Source organism: Drosophila elegans, unplaced genomic scaffold (assembly GCF_018152505.1).
Source record: "Drosophila elegans isolate 14027-0461.03 unplaced genomic scaffold, ASM1815250v1 contig_183, whole genome shotgun sequence".
Lineage (NCBI taxonomy): Eukaryota > Metazoa > Arthropoda > Insecta > Diptera > Drosophilidae > Drosophila > Drosophila elegans.
In genome coordinates this window covers 8790034-8812334 of record NW_024545550.1, presented here as the reverse complement: position 1 = coordinate 8812334, position 22301 = coordinate 8790034, and the positions used below count along the sequence as shown (strand labels likewise).

The following is a 22301-nucleotide window of genomic DNA, read 5'->3' as shown; positions in this document are numbered from 1 at the left end:
TTTTTGCTAAAATTTAGTTTAGGTAAAATTTGTAAGCAATTCTGCCAGGGGCACAACATTAAATGCCCGTTGAGTAAAGGCTTAAATAAAAAAAAACGTTCTACTATTTCTGTACATTTAAATATATTTTGCTAAAAAATAAACATGTATTTATTTATCAAATTTGTAATTCCTTAAAGTTGAAGTCAACAGCGTAATTCTATGAAATAAAATGTGAATCCTAATATTTTCGATTGAAACTTTTTTTGTTTTGTGAGATTTTTGTGAAATCTTGTTATGCTTTACTTCTTTGTCTGTATTTAAAAAAATTGAAATATCTTATAATGTTAAATCTTTAAAATGAAATATAAATCTTTACTTAAGCCACGAATAGGGGTTCCCGGTATTTTGATGGGGATGTGGTCTAAGCCTCTGCTCTCTCTTGGCCTCTCCCGCTCTGCCTCTCGCTTTCGCTCCGTCGCTCTCTCTTCGGCGCTCTCCCGCCCGCCAAAGCCACTCTCCACTCCGCTCAGAGCTTAAATACGTGTGCCGCTTCAGCGGCGTCCGAAGACGATTCACAGACTTCGCCGCGATCGGTTGAGTTTTTGATAGATATTGTTTTTCGCTCTGTTTCCGTTTCGCTTGGAATTCGCCGTTTTCGTGATCGAATAGTAGGCAAGCGCCTCCAAATCCGCTCCCCCGCCTTTCGCCCAGAAACCGAAGTGTGAAACAAGCTTTTGCGTTCCAAGCTGAGACGAACGCACACACGTACGCCCAAATTATTAAAAAAAATAAAAAAAACTAACAACAACGATAATACAAATTGGCCACGCTAGTTGTTTGGGTTAAATCAATTAAGTGCGTCGGACAGAAGAAAGTCCACTGCGCCGATCGAAGTGATAATCCATCAAAAGCGCTTTTATTGGGCCCTAAAAACAGAAAAAGAAAGTCGCCGCACAAAGGTTACACAACCAAAGCGTGCAATTGACCCACGGATCACGGATCAGAGATCAACGATTACGGATCACGTATATTCCCCCCTCTGAACTTTTTTCGGCTAGTGTGGAGCAACTATGACGACTGCGGCGAAAGTAATCTTGGCGTGCTGCCTGCTGGGCGCCTTCCATATGCAAATCACCTCGTCATCGGCCATTCCCATTTGGGAGTTTTTGACCCGCAACGAGAAGGTAAGAGAAATTGCGCATACGCCGCGTGTGCCAGCTGCAGGTTGCGCATACGCCGTGTGTACGACTCACACTTACATACGGCAATTGTCCTTGGCATTGCGCATCTGTCGAGCTTGTGTTAAGTCTGTTGAATGTGTTCAATTTGTTGAATCTGTCGAATCTAGCGCAGCGCTGAATACTTGATCAGCCGAGCATAATCATTATTAACAGCGATATTTGATATTGATATGGTGATGTTGTGATAACTTCAATGAGTTCGCATATTAACGGCGCTTTGCCCGCTTCTGTTTTTTTTTTCGCGGTTTCACTCTGCTTCACCCTGCCAGCAGACCATCGAAAAAACAAAAGGAATGAATATGAAAATGAATATGAATGGTTGACATGACTTGGACCATTGTCAGCGAGCGGTATTCGCTGGCTTATTTGCATAACTGTACCGCGTCGATTGGCATCGTAACCAACATAACACAATAAATACTCGAGCTAAAAAAAACTGAAGAAGAACGGTCCTTGGCATAAATAGACGCCGATCTTGACATTGGGCGTTATCAGAGTCGCGTCAAGTCTGGCGAGGATTATGGTGCCTAGGAATACCGGTCTATTTCGAGCACAATCTCGAGACGAGTCGTCACAAGTGTTGCCAAAATATCGGCAATCTGGTTTCACAACCGATGAAGCGAAAAGGTTATGCTTGTGGAGGCTCAGATCTCAGATCTAGCCACGATTAGTCAGCCAATCCCCCAAAAAAACAAAAACTGAAATCAGCCGAGCGCGAAGCAAACATTAATTTCCATTTATGAAATAACAACAGTTTCAATTTACATTCGCAAGTGCTGTAAATTGCCAGCGAAAAACAAAAAACTAAAAGCTTTTCACTTTTCTGCACAAATGTTTGTGCAACAAAGCGTGACAACGTTGCGGCAATTTTCTCCTCAGTTTTTGTTTATTTTGTGTTTTTTGGTTAATGAACTCCACCGCCAAAGTGTTTTTTGTTTCGCTTATTAATTAGCCGATGGACTTTAATTTATATATAGCAATTTGCCCGTCATTAGATCTTTTTGCCCGCTTTTGCTTTTGCTTTTGCTATAGCTTTTGCTGGCAGCGCATCAATCTGAGCCGCTATTTTTGACCGCTAAGCACGCGAACTGCGCCTTAAAAATCCCCCAGATCGAGACAATAGAGCCCAGAATATAATATGTAACCCGATCCAGCCAGAAGTGATTGAAAGCCACATCCGGCACCCCCACACGAGTCTGCTGAAATGGGAAAATAATTTCTAAAAAAAAAAAGGTAATTAAGTGCCGAAAAATAGAAACGCAATTTGCGTCTGGCTCTGGGATATTGATGATGTTCGTATTGTATGTACTATAGTATCAACGATTGGCAATTAATGTAAATTTCTAATGATCACTTATTTATAGAAGATGCTTCAGCTTCCTGTTTTCAGGTGATTTAATACCGCTTCCCCTAAGTGAGCGCAGCTATTTAAGCGCTTTCGTTTTTCGATTGCAAAAATAAACAACAGCTCAGCAATTTTGTTGTTGCCCTTTATGTTTTTTTTATGGATGCAAACGCGTTTAGCCGGTTTGCGGTTCGAACTTCAATAAATAAATTATGTTCGCATTACTTTTTTTGGCGTATTTTACGTAAAGTATGTTGGGATACACTACTATAAACAGTAATCGCAATGGAAACCCTCATCGGAACCCTTTTTTCCCAGACGATGCCCAATCGAACCGGAGTCATTACGGCGTCGCTTTTTATTTTGTTATTTTGTATGTTATGAAATGTTTCATTTTCGTGGCGCGTTTTTTGTTGATTTCTTTTGTTGGCAATTTAGATGTTTCATAATGTAACCCGCGCATATCAACAGGTTATTGAACTGCTGATCCGGAGATGGTATGCGGTATGGTATGAAGGTATCGGAGACTAAAGTTACGCCCATATTTGTGGTTCGGGAAGCGACCACACGAGACAGCTCTTAATGGCCCCATCTTTTGAGTGAGTCTCGCTTTTCGGGGGTTTCTCACATTGATTGACTACTATATATTTCCCATATCCCATGAGGAAGTCGAAGTTAAGATAGTGTTTTGGGCCAAGATCAGGGTGTCGAACTAGACTTTCATTAAGTGCAATCGATGTCAGCTTAGTCACTTAGCTGGAAGGCTAATGAATTACAGCCTGTCCCCGACGATCTCGAATCTACATATCTTTATAAATACGAGAGCTTATGTATATTATATAAGCACATTAAGTACGTGACTTTGACAACTCCCGCAAAGGCTTTTTGAAATTTTTGCCCACTAAGCCATAAATAATTTAGATATACCATATATATATATATATATTTATTTTGTCAATTCTGGCTAATTATTTAATTGTGCCAGGGCCTGGACCGTAAAATCTTGACAGAGTTATTCGAATCAGATAAAGTGTGCTTACATTTTGTGTATAAAGACAGTGCGCGTCATAACTGTGGGTCTGGTAGGGAACAAAAGAATCAAAACGAGCGGGACAAATTGGTTAAACAAATCGTTTTGCTTTACAAAATATTTAAATAAAAGCACACATGCAAGAGGGGTGGGGTGCGATAATATCAATTGCATTTTACAGTTTGCACACGTTTGTGGGTAACGGTAATTGGTAATGTGAGCCAACAACTCGCCAACTGGCCAACTTTGGCCCGAACCGAACCGAACCGAACTGATCCGATGCATTATGCAAACGGCGTAAAATTGTAAAACCCCCAAGTTGAGCCAATGCAAATGAAGCTCTTCGTCTTCGCTTTTCGAGTTGTTCAAGTTGATGGAAGCAGATCAAGGGTGTCTGTTTCTAGAAGGAGACACTGGATCCTCCCCGACTTGGCCCACTTTCCTACCCACTTTCTTTGTTCTGCTGTTTACCACTCTTTCTCGTTTATTTGTTTGTCTGCCCACCGAGGTGCTAAATCGTGAGAATTGCCGGATTCGGATTTTCTGGGGAGTTTCTGCGATTGATTATCACTTGACGTCACCTGTGCGGCTAGAGAAATTCCACATAGCTACACATATAGTAGATGTGTCACCGATCAGTAGAACATTCGGCGCTAATTAAAAGTCCATTCAACGCTCCGCTGGCCACAGAGAATAGACAATGAGCTGATGTTTTGGCCGCTGAACCGTAAATTCATACCACACCATAGCAAACCGTACCCATCCGAACTGGGCCACATACCAGGCCATCAAACTCGCGCCCTGGGAGGCAGTAGTTGCCCAACTCCCTCCCAGGTTGCGCTGTCGAAATGCATTTCGTTTGTGCAACGAAAGTGCAACTGCAATCATCTCCCCCTGAAACACACGCACCTTGCGAAATCCTCCCACTAAGTAGTATGTTGTACCAGGTAGCTCCACCTCTGCCCTCTGCTCACTGATGGCCCCATATCTTCGGCACACCGAGAAAAACTTTCTTTATATCGAAATTGCACTTCTGAGAATCAAACATTTTCTACAATTAAATTTTTTTTATTATAGTCATGTATTCAATTTAATAATACATTTTTGAGAAGGCACTACAAATTTAATAAAAATGTATTTATTCAATATTCAAATTAATAACATAGTTTTTAATATTCAAAAATACTCAAAGAAATTTGCTCACATAAATAAATTATTTTATCCAAGTCACAAAAAAAAGCTAAGCAAACCTTGAAGAATGTTATTTACGAATTTATTTTAAAATCAAATATATTTTTTAATAATTAAAAATTTTTAATGTAAGTTTTTTACGGTAAATTTTTAATCTGTAAAGTTTGATAAGCTTAAATTAACTTATTCTCAATTCAGATGAATTTTTGACATTTTTGCTATACAAATCTTGAAAAATATAAGCCAGAAATTTATTTAAAAATTCAAATTAAAAAATGTTTGATATGCTTTTTTTATCAATCAAATATTTATAGATTCAGATTAATTGTTGCTTAAGTTAGAAGTATAGAAGTCTAATTTATTCTGTAGCAACAATCTCTAACTGGTTTCTAAAGTATAAGTTTAAGTGGGTTAGTTTTGGGTGACTCATTTTCTTAAGAGCTTTGCTTTGCTATTGTGTTCTTAATTTGGAGTTTGGACTTATATATAGCACTTAGGCAGATATAACCGAAGTGAAATATGTTTTAAAGTTTGTTATTTTTGTTTTCTCTGCAGATGTCCCACCTGTACTCCACATTCGCCCAATTAGTTAGCGTGCACTGCAAGTCGACTGCCGCCGTTGGAGGACTGCCGGTGAACCAGTGCAAGCACAATCTGCTCACATATGGATCCGCCAAGCTGCAGACGCTCTCCGACGCCCAACTGGAGTCGCTCGATCCGTATCAGCGCGATGCCAACGAGCTGAGTAAGTGCCTCTATCGGCTAGTTATCTCTATCTCTTAGTTGCTAGCTGCTAGCTGCTAGCTGCTTTCTGCGTGGGAGATCGATCGATTTCCGCCTGAGAACTTCCGCAGTGCGCAGCCGCGACGTGCTGGACGTGAGATTTTTGACCACCCGCCTGTGCTCTTCTCTTCCGCAGTCTGGTCATCGATCATGCGGGCGCATCCGAGTGGAGCCAGCCTGGTGACCACCAGGCAGCCCCTGCAGCAGCCACTGCCCACGCCGCCAGCCTCCTCGCTGATCATCCTGACGCGCCAGCAGTTGCCACAGCCCAGTGCCGGCTCCAATCCGATCTTCGAGAGCGGCGAGCAGAAGCACAAGTACGCCATGGACATGGACATGGCCTATGGCTACCCCGCCAGCAGTGAGTTGCCAGTGGCCGCTGCTCTGACCAGTGAAGCACCCAAGAGCTATCTCACTGGACCGCTAGTGATCCGTGTGCGTCCCGATGGCTCCCCAGTGGAGGAGGATCGCCGGATGCCTCTGCCCCGCGACGAGGATCTGCCCTACTTCCGTCTGGGCCTGGCAGCCGCCGGTGCCCAGCAGCCCAACAGGCACCGCAAGATCGCCACTATTAGTGCTTTGAAGCAGCAGCATTTCGCCTCCATCCTGCAGCGCGATCTGCAGCCACCGCATCAGGTGCAGAGGCGTCTGTTCCGCCAGCAGCAGGCGTAAGATCCTGGCCAGCGGATCCCTAGTTCCCTAAGTACTTGTTTGTATGCCGTGTGAATGTGATAGATGATCGTTGCACCATTGAGTGCGAGAGCGAGAGCGAGAGAGAGTGGATGAATAGTTGTAGCCGTTTGAGGAGTTTTCTTGAATGCACTTTTGAGCTTTAATGGAATTTCGTATCATAGCCATTTAAGTTTTCTTTAATTTTATTTATTCGCGTGCATTAGCCGTAAGATCAAATAGAGATTCTTGAGTAATAAACCGCATGATGATTATCATTGTTACGAACATATAGTATGTGTGCATTAATTCTGAATTGTGGGGATCTCTGCACAAAAGCCAGCGAACCGGTTGGTTATGCTAATATCGAAAGTCGCATCTCCACCAGCAAGCAGCCAGCAGTCACCAGTTCCTTGTCGCGATCTCCACTCACACCCATAATTAACACGCGAAAGCCTTATTAACCCACATCCAACGAACAATGGAATTACTGGATGAAGGGGCGTACTGAATCCGGTTTGGCGGGTTCAGAACGCACTCAGGGGTCGACATTAGCCCCGGCCATTAGAATTTGCGAATTTTGGCAATTACAATTCGGTGTAATTTCGCGGGCAACTGGTTTATCCGGCCTTTTTTACTGAACGGGCCCCATCAATCTCGGCTCTGCAACAATGGCAGATTAATTGCAATGCACGTCACTGCATTTCAATGAATGATGCGGGGAATTTCCACCAGCCACTTGCAATTCATGCACCTTAATTAGCACGAGTTTTAGGCGTGAAAGTTGAAAGATCCCCTTTAATCTTGAATTTAGATAGACAAGCCCGCTAAAATAATTATCGGAGGCACAACGCTTATCGATTGTTAGCAGCGACTTACTCCGCAGGTAGCGCAGACTCGATCCACAAATAGCAGTTTGCGTAGACTTTATTTAAGCAGTGTATCTCTCGCCATTCGAGAAGTGCAAGCAGTGCTCTGTGCTATAATTAGCGGGGACTTACACCGCAGAACCAAGAAACAATTAACATTAAAATATATTTTTAATTTATAAAAAAGCATACACAACATATAAGCATATAACATCAGAACACTACATTTTAGCCTAATATATTCTCAGACATTCTTTCTTGCCCGCTGCTAAAGATTGAAAAACATCGATGTCATCTCGCCAAACATCGATATAATCGATGTTTTGAAAACATCGATGACATCGTTGTTATCTTCGAAGTTTCTCCACCTCTAGGCGCTGGGAATAACAGAAAAAAGGTAAATAAGACGCAAAAATAACTGTTCCACGGAAAACTGCAGCTTTCCAGGTATCAGCAAATCGTCCGAGTAAAGGCCGATAAGAAGGGTAAATTTTTTTGGTTCTACTTATTTCATGAGTTTGCCCTGTGACGTGAAGTAGGTGATTCCCATATTGCCAATGATTCATTACCTCTGCCTTTTTGCTCATATAATACATATATCCTTACATTTGCATGTGCGTCCGTTTGTGTTTTTCTAGATATACATTCGATTCGAAAAAAAACATCTGGCTTTTCGTTTCGCCGCTGCGGAATTCATCGATTTGTCAATCCGACCGTAGTCGGGTACGGAATTTAGAAAGCGGGGATTCCCAGGCAATCTGTGCCCGCAGTAGTCAGATCGTCAATCGCCGATGATCAAAGCCAGTAGCCAAAGTCAGTGCTACCGCGACAACGAGGGCGCCATGTCGGAGGAAGAGTCGTTCGTCATCCTGGGCAGCTCGCCGTACCCCTCGCTGCTCCCCGACGATGGATCCTTAGCCTTCGATGGCTTGGACGACGTCCAGGAGGCCAAGGAACCGATTGCCTCCACCAGCAGTCAGCAGCCAGCAATAGTGGAAAGTGCTCCCATCAGCATGACTGCCTCGCAGCAGCCCAAATCGCTGGAATCCGGATCATCGCAACACCAGTCTTTGGCGGCCAGTTTTATAATGGGCGAAGTCCAGTCAGATGTATTGAAGGTTGGAGTCTGAAGTAATCCCGGCTAGCCTTTAATCCCCATCCTTGTAATTCACACCCCCACAGAACAGTGTTTACTCGCAATTTCCCAGCCTCTGCTCGCTGCAGGCTTCCGCCGAGGATGTGGTCAAGCTGCAGAACATGATGACCGAATATGTAACCCTAAAGAGTGAGTACAACTAAACTATAAAAGAGTTATAATCGGAGATATACCCCTATTATCCGCTAGACACACTTGACAAGGTCAACCACACCATGCTGAACTATCACAAGCTGACGCAGCAGTGGCGCCAGGAGGCCGCCGACAGGGAGCAGGATTACAAGAGGCAGCTCCAGGAGTGCCAGGAGCAGTTCGAGCAACTGCGCGAGGAGAACCAGAAGCTGAAGGAGGATTTGGAGACCAAAATCGTGCAGATCGAGGTGGTGCAGGACTTTAGCCAGAAGGAGCAGAGTGAACTGCGGATGAGCATCTCCGAGAAAACGTCCCTCATTGACAACATGCGCGTGGAAATCGACAAGCTGCAGCAGCTCAAGATGGTACGTAGTTCGCCGAATTGGACCAAGCGATAGTGCACAGCCCCGGACACAGGCTTGCATTCATAAAAGCACACTTCACTATCTACACTTTGAACTGCGCAGTATCTGGCTTCGAATGAATGGAGTAACAACTTCCCCTTTTCGTGATATTACAGCACTCGTTCGAGTTTGTACCTGAGGATGGAGGCAAAACCGATGCGGATCCGGACAAGGCATTGAACTATGTGCAACGGGACGAACACGATCGCCAAGTGCGGGACCTGCAGCGCCAGCTCTCCAAGCTGGTGGCAGAGAACCTTGAGATCACCGACATGGTTTGTATTTCGCCGTGCCATTTCTTTGAATCTTCTTAAACAATAATTGCTTGTTAACTTGCAGAAGAATACCTATATCGAGGAGATCGACTGCTTGAAGGTGAACCTGACCAGTGCCCAGGAGCTGATAGCCAAAATGCAGCGCGACATTGATGAACTGAAGGCCAGGGATATCCAGAAACAGGAAGTGATCGATCATCTGCAGACCCAGAATGACATCTATCGCAGGGACTTTGAAATGGAGCGGGCAGATCGCGAGAAAAATGCCGGCGAGAAGGATCAGTATCTAATGGATTTGAAGGCGTTGCAGAGGAGAAACCAGGAGCTAATCGAAGCGCTGGCCGAGTCGCACAAGGCCAGCAAGTCGGCCTCGCCCGCTTCTTCGTTGAGTTCGAGCAGAAGCAGTCTGCGCGAGGAGCAGAGACCTGTAAGAGTATGTTGCCTTCGTTGCTCCTCCAGTTCAAGTGCTTATTTCCCTTTCAATAGGTTCTCGATCCCACTGGCGCCGCTTCGAGGACAGCGGAACCCATTCTGCGCTGTCCCATCTGCTCAAAGTCCTTCAATGCGATCAGCGTTCTGCAGAGCCACGTCAACGATTGCCTAGACAAGAACTAAGCACAATTACTAATAACAATATTAATCTATTTTTGTAGTATAAAATTTATTAATTAAGCTTAAATGTTTGCCAGCTGGCTAATTGCACATTATATGAAAAAACACTAAATTACAGTTGCGTTAACAATCCCTAGAGTTTGCTTCGAATGGGCGGCATTTCCAGCGACCAGACGCGGCGCACATCCTGGCTGGCCACCAGATTGCTAAGCACTTTTACATCTGCAACGAATTGAGAGATAAGCTCAAGTGCTATTTGCAAAGTTTATGAGAAATGCCTACCGTTGGTGCGGGCAAACTGTTGCAACGTGTTGCGTATATCACAAATGGGAATGGCTGTGTTGATATTGGGGTAAACAATGTCGTCCAGTTTTATGTTGGACACACACACGCCCAGGATGCAGCCGTTCTGATCGAACATGGGCCCTCCACTTTGGCCCGCCTGCACGCTGCCATCGGACATGATCGCCCCAGTGTCGCACTTGATGATCCGGCCTTGGAAAATCGAGGGATTGAAGTCGTGCTTGTAGCTGAAGTTCACGAAGTAGGGAAACCCAGCGTTATAGACCATCTGGCCCAGAGTGGCCGGACTCCTGGCCAGACGCACGCAGCAACGCTCCGGCACATCCTGTGGAGCTGTGAGCAGCGCCAAGTCGAAGGGTCGATCGCTGTCCGGATTACACCATATCACCTCCGACTGGAACTCGCGATCGGCCGATCGGCAATTGACCTTCTCGTTGCCCTAAATACATACATATATTGCAATTATTATATGGGCTTGGATGGATGTAGGGGAACCCCATATTTACCTGCCCCACCACATGCGCACAGGTGAGGATAAAGTGCTTGTTGTGCACTTTTATAAAAGTGCCGGTGCCTTGTTGACCCGCCGACTCAATGACCACAATTGTGCGCTCCCCTTTGTGATAAACATGTGATTACTACTTAGATCATCACCTATGATTACTCTTATCTTACAGGCAAAGTTCGAGGGCTCCCGACTGAGCTGGAATGTGGAGATGGACATGCCCAGTTGCTCCATGAAGTTCTTTAAAAGGTAGCCAAAATTTGCGGCCAGCGTGAGATTGACGTTCTCCTGTTGTCTTTGGAACGAGGTGCATATCACAATGCCAATGAGGCGACTGTAAGAGCAGATATTTTAAGAATCTATATCGTTGTTATGCAATTTAGCACCCACAGTTTGTTGTTGAACACGGCGGAACCCTCACAACCCAGTGGCAAGGCGTTGGAGATGGCGAACAGGCAGCCACTGCGTCCCATCACATTGGAAACCTTGCCGATGCTGATGGTCTTGTAGAAGTTCTCCAGGCCAAAGGGTGAGCACATGACCAGCACGTCGTCCAGCGTCTGCATGGGCTGCAGGTGGCGCAAGTAATTGCCAATGTGGGCGAGGAATCGCTTGAAGGACTCCTCTTTGTCAGGCTTCCGCAGGCCCAGCACCACGAAACTGGAGCGGAGCACTTCGATCTCATCCCCGGAGTCCGCGGTTAGCAGGATGTGGTGCAGATTCCGGGACACTTCGGCGGCGCAGAACACGTACAGCGGATGGGCCGTGAAGCGGGAGAGGATGTGAGTTTGCCTGGATCCAGAGGCAGCATTCTGGTTTGGTCTCGGCCTTCGTTGCTGCGGATCAAAGGTGACCACGAAGTTGAGCGACCGGATGCGCCGAGCCTCCTCCTCCTCCTCCTCCTCGCTCTGGACATTCAGCAGCTGGCCCCGCTGCAGCCTGGCAATGATCTCTTTGTTCTCCGCGCCTTTGTCCCCATCGAAAAGCAGGTGGGGTTGCAGAATGCTCCCAGAACTGATGATCACTTCGTTATTGATGATGATCGCCGACTGCTTCGTGACCGGCGGACTGGTGACCTCCAGCAGGGCGTGGCGTATCTTCAGCAGCATTATCTTCAGAATTGATTAGTATAAACCCCTTGTCATGCTAAATTATTAAATTTCTTTTGTTTATGCTTTGGATTTAACATTCACAGTGGTAGGCTGACAATCAGCTGATTGCGGTCCACAACAATCCAAATTTGCCATTCGCAGCGATGCGCGCCAAACAGCTGATGGACTCCAACCTCAAAAAGTTTTGCTGCGAGAATTTGAATTTATTGTGGAGCTTTGCATAATGTTGCCGCTGCGCTGGAGTTTGCTAAAGCCGCTCCAGAATGGATACCGGCAGGGTCGTCGTTACCTGGCCCAGAAGAACCTCCTGGAGCTCACGGATCGCGGATTTTTCCAAGGCATTTTCCCGGACACAGCGGCGTAAGATTCTGGGTCATCACCTAAAATTCCTTTTAACACCCATTTTATTTATTAAAACTCTTGCGCCCACAGGCCCAAAATGAAACAGCTCTTCACCAGTGGCCAGCAGAGCATCTACGCAGGATTCGATCCCACCGCCGACAGCCTGCACGTGGGTAATCTCCTCGTGATTATGGGCCTCATCCACTGCCAGAGATCGGGTCACAGGCCAATTGCCCTGGTTGGAGGAGCCACTGGTCTCATTGGGGATCCCAGTGGACGCAAGACGGAGCGCAATCAACTGGGCGAGTCGGTGATCGAGACCAATCTGAGGGCCATCGAGCAGCAGCTGAGACAGGTGTTCGAGAATCACGAAAAGTGCCTCTGGGACACGAGCAAACACAAATCTCCACTACCTCCACTAAAGTGGGTATAAATCTTATTTTAGGATGTTTTAATCCAATGCTAATCCCCTGTAGAATCGTCAACAATGCCGACTGGTATGCCGACCTGCAGCTCATTGACTTTGTGGCCAATATGGGTCGCCACTTCCGCATGGGTTCCATGCTCTCCAGATCCTCGGTGCAGTCGCGCCTGGAATCGGAGGACGGCATGAGCTTCACCGAGTTCACCTACCAGATCTTCCAGGCCTACGATTGGCTGCATCTGTTAAGGCGCCACAACTGCTGCTTCCAAATGGGCGGCTCTGATCAGACGGGCAACCTGATGACCGGTCACGAGCTCATCAGTCGGGTGGAGCGCAAGCGGGAGGTCTTCGGACTAACCCTGCCTCTGGTCACCACGCAGGAGGGCGACAAGTTTGGCAAGTCGGCGGGCAATGCCGTGTGGCTGGACGGGAACAAGACCTCGCCCTTCGCCCTCTACCAGTTCTTCCTGCGCATGCCAGACTCCGAAGTGGAGAAGCTTCTCAAGCTGTTCACCTTCATCCCGCTGCCGCAAATCGAACAGTTAATGAACGAACACACGAGGGAGCCGGAGAAGCGCAAGGCGCAGACGCTACTGGCCGAGGATGTAACCCTATTAGTTCATGGAGGTACCACCTAAACTCTGATGTTTGGAATTTCTATTTAATCCGTTTTTTTGTGTTTGTAGAAAATGGACTGAAGCAGGCGGAGCGTGTGACCAATGCCTTGTACAAGGGCAATGTGGAGGGATTGGCGGAGCTGAACCTCGCCGAGATCCAGCAGACCTTCCAGGGAGCCACCATGGTGGATCTGTTGACCGAGCCCGGAATGTCCATCCTGGAGTTGGCCATGAAGGCCAAGTGCTTTCCCACCGAGAGTGAGTTTGCTTTCAAAACTTAAACCTAGCAAAGTATTAAGTGTACTTTTCTCAGCCGATGCCGTGCGCATTATAAATGCAGGTGGATTCTATGTCAACCAGAAGCGAGTGCAGAATATTGCCGAGGTGCTCACCACGGGAATACACATCCTGCGGAACGGAGTGTCCCTGCTGCGCGTGGGCAAACGCAACTTCTACATCGTGCGCTGGCAATAGCCCTCACAAAACACTTGTTATCCGGTAATTGTAACTTGTTATTTGTGTTAAATAATCATAGGTTGTACAGCTACATCTAAAAACTATTTATGTGGGCCGGGGGGCGGGCTTCTTGCGCCACCTCTTCCGCGCCAGCATCTCTTTGGCCTTCTCCTTCTTCAGGTCCTTGTCGTAGAACTTGCCGCTCTTGGTGAAGGTCTTCTGCTCGTTGCGCATCTCGGCCAGCTTGCGGTTCTTCTGCTTGATGATGTTCTTCTTGTTGGCCGACTTCTTCTTGCCCGCCTCCGAGATCTGCACCTTGATGTGGCGACCCTGCAGCTCCGTGTTGTGCAGCTGGAAGGCCTTCTGGAAACTGGGCAGGTCGGTCATCTCCACAAAGGCGAAGCCGCCACGCCGCTTTTTGGGTATGCGGATGGACTTGACCGACCCCGCCGCCGAGAAGTGCAGCTCCAGGTCGTCCCTTGTGGTCTCGAAATTCAGGTTCGTCACGTACAGAACATGTCTGTTGGTCTTGGAGGCTCCGCGCAGCAGGGAGCTCAACTGGTTACTGGTTATTTGGCCATTTTCCGCTACTTCCTCGTCTTCCTCCTCATCCTCGGAACCGGAGGCTGCACTGCCTTCACCTTCTCCAGCAGCTGCCTCTTCCTTTTCGCTACTGCTGTCCTCCGGATCACTGGGATTCCGGCCGTCCTCCTCCTTGTCCACATACGTGCCCTCGAAGATCTCCTTGCGTTTCTGGTCGTCGAAGTTGCCCAGCAGGTCGGCGCTGTCGTCGTTGACTGTCCGCCGCACCCGCTTGGGATTGATGAAGGACTCCACCTCGTAGTCGCTGCCAGAATCGCTGGCCATCGCTTTATTTCTGGGACTAATCCTTGGGATTCCGTCTCTTGAATTTCACCAACACGTGTGATTTCCCTGCGAATGGCAAGACAGTGCTAGAAAGCGGGAATATAACGGAGTTCAAGATCATTTCCAGCACTGGTCAACTGCGCGCACTGAAATTCAAATTTCCAGGGTCATCCTATTGATCTTGCAATATTTTCGGTGCTTGATCAAAAACCGGTTGCATCTGCGGGAGCCACAGCGGTCAGATAGTGGAGTTATCTCCAAATTAAGCAAATCGGCGATAACATCGAATAAATAGCAATTAATTTGCGTTATGCGGCGCTTATCAGGCAAAACTTGATCGTGCGCCGCACTGACAATTGATGAACGGCCGGCAAAACGGGAATATTCCGCGCAGATCACCATAGATAACTCCAACGAATATGATACTCCGAGCGGGTGATGGCGATAATTAATGCCTGCAGAATGACTGCATCAATGTCTTTTGTTTAATTAAGATAAACGTCTGCTTGGAGCCAGTTATAAAGGAAATTTATACGATTGGTCATTTCGGCCGGTAAAATGTCAAGAGAGAGAGCTATAAAAGCGCAGTATTTGTCTGTTGTTAGTCAGATTTGTTTCGCAATCGATCAGCACACCCATCCTTTTAACCAAACATGAAGTTCGTGGTAAGTGGTGGTTGTTTCTAAAATAAATGACAATATATTTTTAAAAACTGATATTCTTCAGATTGTTCTCGCCTGCCTTTTGGCCGTGGCTTTTGCCAACGAGGAGGCCGATGTCCTGAAGAGCGACTCGGAGGTGAACGTGCTGGACTTCAACTACGCCTACGAGCTGTCCAATCACATTCGTGCCGTCCAATCTGGAGCTCTGAAGGAGCACGACAACTGGGTGGTTTCCGGCGAGTACGAGTATGTGGCCCCCAATGGCAAGACCGTCAAGGTCGTCTACACCGCCGACGAAACCGGCTACCACCCAAAGGTGGTCGAGGCCTAATCTATGCGACACTTCTCTTAGCCTGAAATAAAATTTAAATCCATTGCAACAACGTATTAATTTGAATTTCCGTTATTTCTGGGAAACTACATACAATAATTCTCTGTGAATGGCCACTCTTCTTCTTACTGCAACTAGCCAAAACTAGTGTTGGAAAATTATTCGCCAATTGTATACAATACCGACGAACCAGTCTGGCAACGCCACACCGTGCACAATCAATTGCATTATCGCTCCGCTTAATTTATTTAAATACATGCTAAGTTAACCAATTAATGGTTTAAGAAACATGGCCACGGAATCGACAGCCATGGACTGTGCGGAGAGCACTGAAAATCCAGCGGAGGAAGCCCAAGAAACAGCTACGGAGCTGGAACAAGAAGCCGGCTCCCTTGCGGTGGCAGAAAAAACCAGTGCATGTTCCACTGTGCCGGAAAAAAAGGAGGGAGAAGCTGCAGAAGATGTGGAAATGCAGGACCTGACACTCGAGGATCCAGCTCCCAGTAGTCCCTTGGGTTCAACCGAAGTAACCAGCGAGGAGGGAAAGGAAGCGTTGGTGGAGGGCAAGGAGGTGGAGGAGCAACCCAAGGACGATGAGGCCAAAGAAAGTATTTCTATCGATATTCCCAGCAGTCCAGTGCCAGATGCAGAGCCGGAAAATGCAGACGAAGCCACTGATAAGCCTCCATTAGAGGTGGATTCGGACAGCAGTGTGGAGCTCATCGAGAGTCCTGGTCCAGTGAAGTCCCCTGCCTCCAACGGCACGGCTGAGGACCAGGAAAAGTCAGACAGCACTGAAAAACCTTCAGAAACAGAGGCCAAGGAGGGCGAGGATTTGGCGGACAGCAGCATCGAACTCATCAGCAGTCCCACCTCGGAAAGTTCTCCCGGGAAAGAAGTGGAAAACAGGGAACAAGAGGAGCAGAAGGAGCGGCTGGATTCAGATGATCATAAAGAGCAAACAAACCTGCTGCCCATAATGGATGTGGATCAAGGGGAATCCTCAAGACCTTCAGCAGATAAAACCGAAGAAATGGTTTGTGAGGAAAAACCCAAAGAGTCCGCAGATCAAAGCATGCATACACCCATGGAAATTGAGGTACAACCCAGTGCAAATATAAAGGATGACATCCTGGAAGTGGAGCTGGAGAAGCCCACTGTTGCAAAGGAACCACAAGATGAGCCGCTAAGCGAACTGCCTTCGGATGGGGACATCTTCTACGGCAAGGACTGCATCAACTGCAACTGCAAGCGACTGCACAAGCAATACGTGCTGACCAACATGGCCACGTTGAACTTCTACAAGGTGGCCCGCAAGACATCCAAGCAGCAGTTCCTCTGCATGGGCTGCCACGACACCGCCATGGATTTGTATGAGGTCGGGTCACTTAATCACAGCTCCAAGAACAACCGCTATAAAGCTTATCTTTCTTTTTAGGATTATGCCGGTCATTTGGTGGCCAAGCAACCGCTGCTACTGAAGGATTTCGACCAGGACCACGCCGATTTTGTGGCTCTGGACAGCAGCGACGAGGAGGAAGAGGAGAAGCCGCCAGGTGAGACTTCCACTCGACACTCGACCATAACCCACTTACAAGTATTGCTTGCAGAAAAATCAGATTTCTCTAAAACCGAACTGCAACTGATTGAGGATGAGCTCGAGGATGCCATCAAGAGTGTGCTGCACAAAGTGGAGTTCAAGAATCAGCTCTCCTGGTCAAAGACCATCCTGCAGGCCAAGGCGGATCGCTTGGAGCGCCAGTTTGCCCTGGCAGATGCGGAATTTGAAAAGGTCCAGAGCACCGCGGACAAGATGCACTGCGCCCTGTACAATTCCTGCCCGGTGGTGCACAAACATCTGCCACCGCTGGAAATCGAAGCCATCGCGACGGACTACGTGGTGAGTTAGGGGAAAGTGCAGTTTGATCCTGTTTTAATATCCATATTTATGTGTTTCAGCACCATGTCCCGCCTGCTGGCGAAATTGTGCGGCCACCCATTCAGTTGGGTGAGACCTATTACGCGGTGAAGAACAAGGCCATTGCCAGCTGGGTGTCCATTAAAGTGATCGAGTTCACCGAGAGCACCGCCATCAACGGCAACACGATGAAGAGCTACAAGATTAGGTACCTCAACACGCCCTACCAGATGATCAAAACGGTGACGGCCAAGCACATTGCCTACTTTGAGCCGCCGCCAGTGCGCCTCACCATTGGTAAGTGAGCAGTGCCTCTGGGTTGGCTATCCACCAGGCAGCTAAAAGTTCCCTCCTTTCAGGCACTCGCGTGATCGCCTACTTCGACGGAACCACTTTGTCGCGTGGCAAGGAGAAGGGCGTGGTGCAGAGCGCCTTCTATCCGGGCATCATCGCCGAGCCACTGAAGCAGGCCAATCGCTACCGCTACCTGATATTCTACGACGATGGCTACACGCAGTATGTGCCGCACCGCGATGTCCGGCTCGTTTGCCAGGCCTCCGAGAAGGTGTGGGAGGATGTGCATGCCGGTTCGCGGGACTTCATCCAGAAGTACGTGGAGAAGTACTCGGTGGACCGGCCCATGGTGCAGTGCACCCGCGGCCAGAGCATGAACACCGAGTCGAACGGCACCTGGCTGTACGCCCGCGTCATCGACATCGACTGCAGCCTGGTGCTGATGCAGTTCGAGGGCGACAAGAACCACACGGAGTGGATCTACAGGGGCTCCCTGCGCCTGGGTCCGGTCTTCAAGGAGACCCAGAACACCATGAACAGTGCCAGTTCGCAGCAGATGCGAGTGCCAAGGGTAATATATGGCTATATTTCTCGATATATAACCTCCTCTTATCCACTGTGCTTTTCCAGCGCACGGAGCCCTTCATTCGCTACACCAAGGAAATGGAGTCCAGCAGCCAGGTGAATCAGCAGATGCGTGCCATTGCCCGCAAGAGCAGCTCCTCGGGGCAGAGTGCAGCCACGGCCACGCCCGTGTCCTCGCCAGCTACCCTTTCTGGAGGGCGCTCCACTCTCGGAAGCGCCAGCAGCAGCAGTGCCAGCAACAACGCCAGTGCCGTGCGCCACCTCAACAACTCCACCATCTACGTGGACGACGAGAACAGGCCCAAGGGCCACGTAGTCTACTTCACGGCCAAGCGGAACCTGCCGCCCAAGATGTACAGGAGCCACGAGTGCAACCCCAACTGCCTGTTCAAGATCGTGCACCGCCTGGACAGCTACAGTCCGCTGGCCAAGCCACTGCTCTCCGGCTGGGAGCGGCTTGTCTACCGCCAGAAGACCAAGAAGTGCGTGGTCTACAAGGGGCCTTGTGGCCGGAGCCTGCGCAACCTGGCCGAAGTGCACATCTATCTGCGTGCCACCGAGAATGTGCTGAACGTGGACAACTTTGACTTTACGCCGGACTTGAAGTGCCTGGCTGAGTACTCGATCGATCCCTCGATCGTCAAGGATACGGACATATCCAAGGGGCAGGAGAAGATGGCCATTCCGCTGGTCAACTACTACGACAACACACTGCCACCGCCGTGCACTTACGCCAAGCAGCGCATTCCCACCGAGGGCGTGCACCTGAATCTGGACGACGAGTTCCTCGTGTGCTGCGACTGCGAGGATGATTGCTCGGTAGGTGGCCCATCTATTTATGGCTATGGCTTGTAGTAAAATGTTTTCATTTCAGGACAAGTCGAAGTGCGCCTGCTGGCAACTGACCGTGACCGGTGTAAGGTACTGCAATCCCAAGAAGCCCATCGAGGAGATCGGCTACCAGTACAAGCGGCTGCACGAGCACGTGCCCACCGGCATCTACGAGTGCAACTCGCGCTGCCGGTGCCGCAAGAACTGCCTGAACCGGGTCGTTCAGTTCTCGCTGGAGATGAAGCTGCAGGTGTTCAAGACCTCGAACCGGGGATGGGGCCTGCGCTGCGTGAACGACATCCCCAAGGGCGCCTTCATCTGCATCTACGCCGGCCACCTGCTCACCGAGACGATGGCCAACGAGGGCGGGCAGGATGCGGGCGACGAGTACTTCGCCGACCTGGACTACATCGAGGTGGCCGAGCAGCTGAAGGAGGGCTACGAGTCCGAGGTGGACCACTCGGAGCCGGACCCGGAGGAGGACAACGGGGGGCCCGATGCCGAGGACGACGACGACTTTCGGCCCAACTATCACTACCAGCGGAAGAGCAAGCGCACCTCCAGGAGCAGCTCCACGCAGAGCAGCGAGCTGGACTCACAGGAGCGAGCGGTGATCAACTTCAACCCCAATGCGGATCTGGACGAGACGGTGCGGGAGAACTCGGTGCGCCGGCTGTTTGGCAAGGATGAGGCGCCCTACATTATGGATGCCAAGACCACGGGCAATCTGGGACGCTACTTCAATGTGAGTGTTTGCTTCTCTCCAATGATTAATTAAAGATTAACTACTCTCCGTTGCAGCACTCGTGCAACCCCAATCTCTTCGTGCAGAACGTGTTCGTGGACACCCACGACCTGCGCTTCCCCTGGGTGGCCTTCTTCTCGGCCTCGCACATCCGATCCGGCACTGAGCTGACCTGGAACTACAACTACGAGGTGGGCGTGGTGCCCGGCAAGGTGCTCTATTGCCAGTGCGGCGCCCCCAACTGTCGCATCCGTTTGCTCTAAGTCTAGTTATACAATACGTTTAAGCTCCTTATTAAAAGAAACCCATTTGAATTGCAAGTTTGAATATTAATCGATATCGACTGTTTAAACCGGGTAACAGTCATTAGTTAACAGCGCACAAGAACAGGAGTGTTATTTTGTAATGTGACCATTTTCTAACTACATTTTAGAAATGAAAAAACATAGAATCATGTGAGTAAAAATCAAGAACAGCGCGTATTTACCTTACATTTACATACCTTATTGTATAATTTCCTTAATTCTAGGTCTTACATCGTGTAAAATGTTTTATTTCCAATGTTAATAATATAACTGCATAATATTCTGCTAATGGATATAGTAAGGACTCAAACCCATGAAATCAAGGTTTCATCCAGTGCTGCCAATTCTCGATCAGAAAAAAAGCTGTTTTTGACTGGATTAAAAGCACAAACAAATTTAAAAGCTTTAAAAACAAAACAAGAAACTACAATTTCTTAATGGTAGCTATATTTGTTCCGCGCCAATTTACTTTAAAGATCGCTTAAGCGGGTCGGGTTAGTTGCTGGTTAGATACTCACGAAGAAGGTACTTATCGCGGCAAAGTAAAAATGCGCTGTATCTGAAAGGTTTTAACGTATTTAAAAAACTGTTTTCGACATAAAGTGAAAAATGATTTGCAAAGCAAATGAATCATCGCTCTGATTACACAAGTTAATAAGATGCTGTCATGTATCTTAAGCTTAATATGGTGACTCGTGGATAAATTATAATGTTTTTTTACAGGAGAAATCAGTAAAACCGCAGCAGTAAAACCAAGTTTTAATCCATTTAATGTCGATTCAAGGTAAAAATATAATAAAACAAAAAAGAACGCTACGTAACTCAGCTAACAAATTTAAAACTAAATATTCCTTTACAAAACAAAAACGGAAATTTAAACCATTTGAATTGCAAGTTTGAATATTAATCGTTATCGACTGTTTAAGCCAGTTAACAGTTATAAGTTAACAGCGCGCAAGAACTGGAGTGTTATATTTTGGAGTGACCATTTTGTAACAACCTGTTAGAGTTGAAAAAAACATCGAATCATAAGTGTAAATATCAAAATAGGCGCTGTTTTACATTACATTTAAGTAAATTTTTGTATTATTTTTCTTAATTTTAAGTTATGCTGTGCATGCTATACTTAATAAATATGTGGTAATGTTTAATTTCAAATATTATTGGCATAATAATAAAATGAAATGATTAATTACTATTAGTTCATAATATACTGTTGATACATGTAGCGGGGACTCAAGCCGTTGGTGTCTGGTTTTATCAGCTAAATTTTGTTGCCCGCCAATTGACTTCGAAGATCGTTTTAACGGATCGGTTTAGTTGCTGGTTGGATGTTCACGAAGAAGGTACGCACGCGCTGTGTCTGAAATCTTTCAAAAGGATTTTAAAAAGCGTTTTCAAAACAAACCCGAAAGTTATATTCAAAGCAAATGAATCACCGCTCTCATTATGCAAATCAATAAGATGCTGTCACGTATCTTAAGCTTAAGATGATGACTCGCGGATAAATTAATGAGTTTTATTAGTTACTGTGAATGAATCATGTGTAATGCAGATACGGGGGAAATCAGTGAAACCGCAGTTGCAAATATCAATCCGGGCTCGGCCCACACAACAAAAAACAGCAGCAGTGAAAAAAACAAGTTTTAAAAACATTTAACGGCGATCCAAGGTTAAAAAACTGCAGAAAACGGCGCCCACGGCGCAATCGCAAAAATGTATTAAAAAAGCTGCTTTGTTTTAATGACGTCGAGAACAGCTAATAAATTGATTGAGTTGCATTTGATAAATGATTAATATATGATTAATTTGGAATTTATTTACGCGATCTGTGTGACATCATCGGAGTTTTAAAAAACGATTTTCAAGTGCCTGGTGGGCAGATCACGAACTTAAGATCCATTCCCTAAAAGGCAACGCCTGCGGTGGCCACTTTTCGTTTTCCGTGAAGTGCTTATGTTGTATGTATATTGTAAAACTCACTATCAAACCAAAAATGTTCTTGCTGACCAGGCGTGTTTAGACCAGAGTCGTCGTCGTGTAAGACGATCAGTCAATTGAGCCCAATGTTTACCAAACTGGGATCTGGGTTGGGGATTCAATTGCGTTAAAGCAGTGTCATTTGCATGGAATTAAGGCGTCTAGTGTCTAGTGTTTCCCTTTTCCCGTTTTAGAACTGCTAAATTAGCATTTTTTATTGCCAATTACAATTAAGTAATCCATCGATTAGGCGATATGCGGCGTGTTATGTGGCCTATTCACGAATGCTTGAACCGTGGATTCATATACATTCATTGTGCCGATGGATTCATTCG

The 22301-nt window shown here is 47.2% G+C and overlaps 7 protein-coding genes across 9 annotated transcripts; 5 read left to right on the top strand and 2 right to left on the bottom strand.

The window, feature by feature from the left end:
- Positions 1 to 572: 572 nt before the first annotated feature.
- Positions 573 to 6533, top strand: LOC108144757 (rhythmically expressed gene 5 protein). The gene is made up of 3 exons (XM_017269862.2): positions 573 to 1166; positions 5345 to 5534; positions 5709 to 6533. The coding sequence occupies exons 1-3, from the start codon at positions 1053 to 1055 to the stop codon at positions 6242 to 6244; spliced, it is 840 nt and encodes a 279-aa protein (XP_017125351.1). The 5' UTR covers positions 573 to 1052; the 3' UTR covers positions 6245 to 6533.
- An 899-nt stretch (positions 6534 to 7432) lies between these two features.
- On the top strand, positions 7433 to 9819 carry LOC108144616 (NF-kappa-B essential modulator). 3 transcript variants are annotated; one of them, XM_041707776.1, is made up of 7 exons: positions 7433 to 7507; positions 7749 to 8228; positions 8293 to 8395; positions 8456 to 8763; positions 8919 to 9077; positions 9142 to 9504; positions 9564 to 9819. In XM_041707776.1, the coding sequence occupies exons 2-7, from the start codon at positions 7902 to 7904 to the stop codon at positions 9690 to 9692; spliced, it is 1389 nt and encodes a 462-aa protein (XP_041563710.1). In that variant the 5' UTR covers positions 7433 to 7507; positions 7749 to 7901; the 3' UTR covers positions 9693 to 9819. The 3 variants fall into 3 exon arrangements, with proteins under 3 accessions (XP_041563710.1, XP_017125129.1, XP_017125128.1); XM_017269640.2 differs by having other exon boundaries at positions 9142 to 9510; XM_017269639.1 differs by having other exon boundaries at positions 7492 to 7595; positions 9142 to 9510.
- LOC108144615 lies at positions 9720 to 11696 on the bottom strand. Its single transcript, XM_017269638.2, has 5 exons — positions 10888 to 11696; positions 10668 to 10831; positions 10499 to 10608; positions 9972 to 10431; positions 9720 to 9911 (listed from the first exon to the last, which is right to left on the bottom strand). The coding sequence occupies exons 1-5, from the start codon at positions 11604 to 11606 to the stop codon at positions 9823 to 9825; spliced, it is 1542 nt and encodes a 513-aa protein (XP_017125127.1). The 5' UTR covers positions 11607 to 11696; the 3' UTR covers positions 9720 to 9822.
- A 49-nt stretch (positions 11697 to 11745) lies between these two features.
- LOC108144617 (tyrosine--tRNA ligase, mitochondrial) lies at positions 11746 to 13539 on the top strand. Its single transcript, XM_017269643.2, has 5 exons — positions 11746 to 11969; positions 12042 to 12374; positions 12428 to 13002; positions 13062 to 13250; positions 13306 to 13539. Exons 1-5 carry the CDS (start codon positions 11833 to 11835, stop codon positions 13464 to 13466), a joined length of 1395 nt encoding a protein of 464 aa, XP_017125132.1. The 5' UTR covers positions 11746 to 11832; the 3' UTR covers positions 13467 to 13539.
- On the bottom strand, positions 13487 to 14354 carry LOC108144618 (uncharacterized RNA-binding protein C365.04c). The gene has a single exon (XM_017269644.2). It carries the CDS (start codon positions 14313 to 14315, stop codon positions 13554 to 13556), a length of 762 nt encoding a protein of 253 aa, XP_017125133.1. The 5' UTR covers positions 14316 to 14354; the 3' UTR covers positions 13487 to 13553.
- Positions 14355 to 14920: 566 nt separating this feature from the next.
- Positions 14921 to 15364, top strand: LOC108144290 (larval cuticle protein 9). The gene is made up of 2 exons (XM_017268978.2): positions 14921 to 14980; positions 15042 to 15364. The coding sequence occupies exons 1-2, from the start codon at positions 14969 to 14971 to the stop codon at positions 15306 to 15308; spliced, it is 279 nt and encodes a 92-aa protein (XP_017124467.1). The 5' UTR covers positions 14921 to 14968; the 3' UTR covers positions 15309 to 15364.
- Positions 15365 to 15506: 142 nt separating this feature from the next.
- LOC108144745 (histone-lysine N-methyltransferase eggless) lies at positions 15507 to 20001 on the top strand. The gene is made up of 8 exons (XM_017269847.1): positions 15507 to 16686; positions 16747 to 16864; positions 16919 to 17208; positions 17268 to 17523; positions 17586 to 18091; positions 18151 to 18924; positions 18980 to 19681; positions 19738 to 20001. The coding sequence occupies exons 1-8, from the start codon at positions 15598 to 15600 to the stop codon at positions 19942 to 19944; spliced, it is 3942 nt and encodes a 1313-aa protein (XP_017125336.1). The 5' UTR covers positions 15507 to 15597; the 3' UTR covers positions 19945 to 20001.
- The last annotated feature ends 2300 nt before the right edge of the window (positions 20002 to 22301 follow it).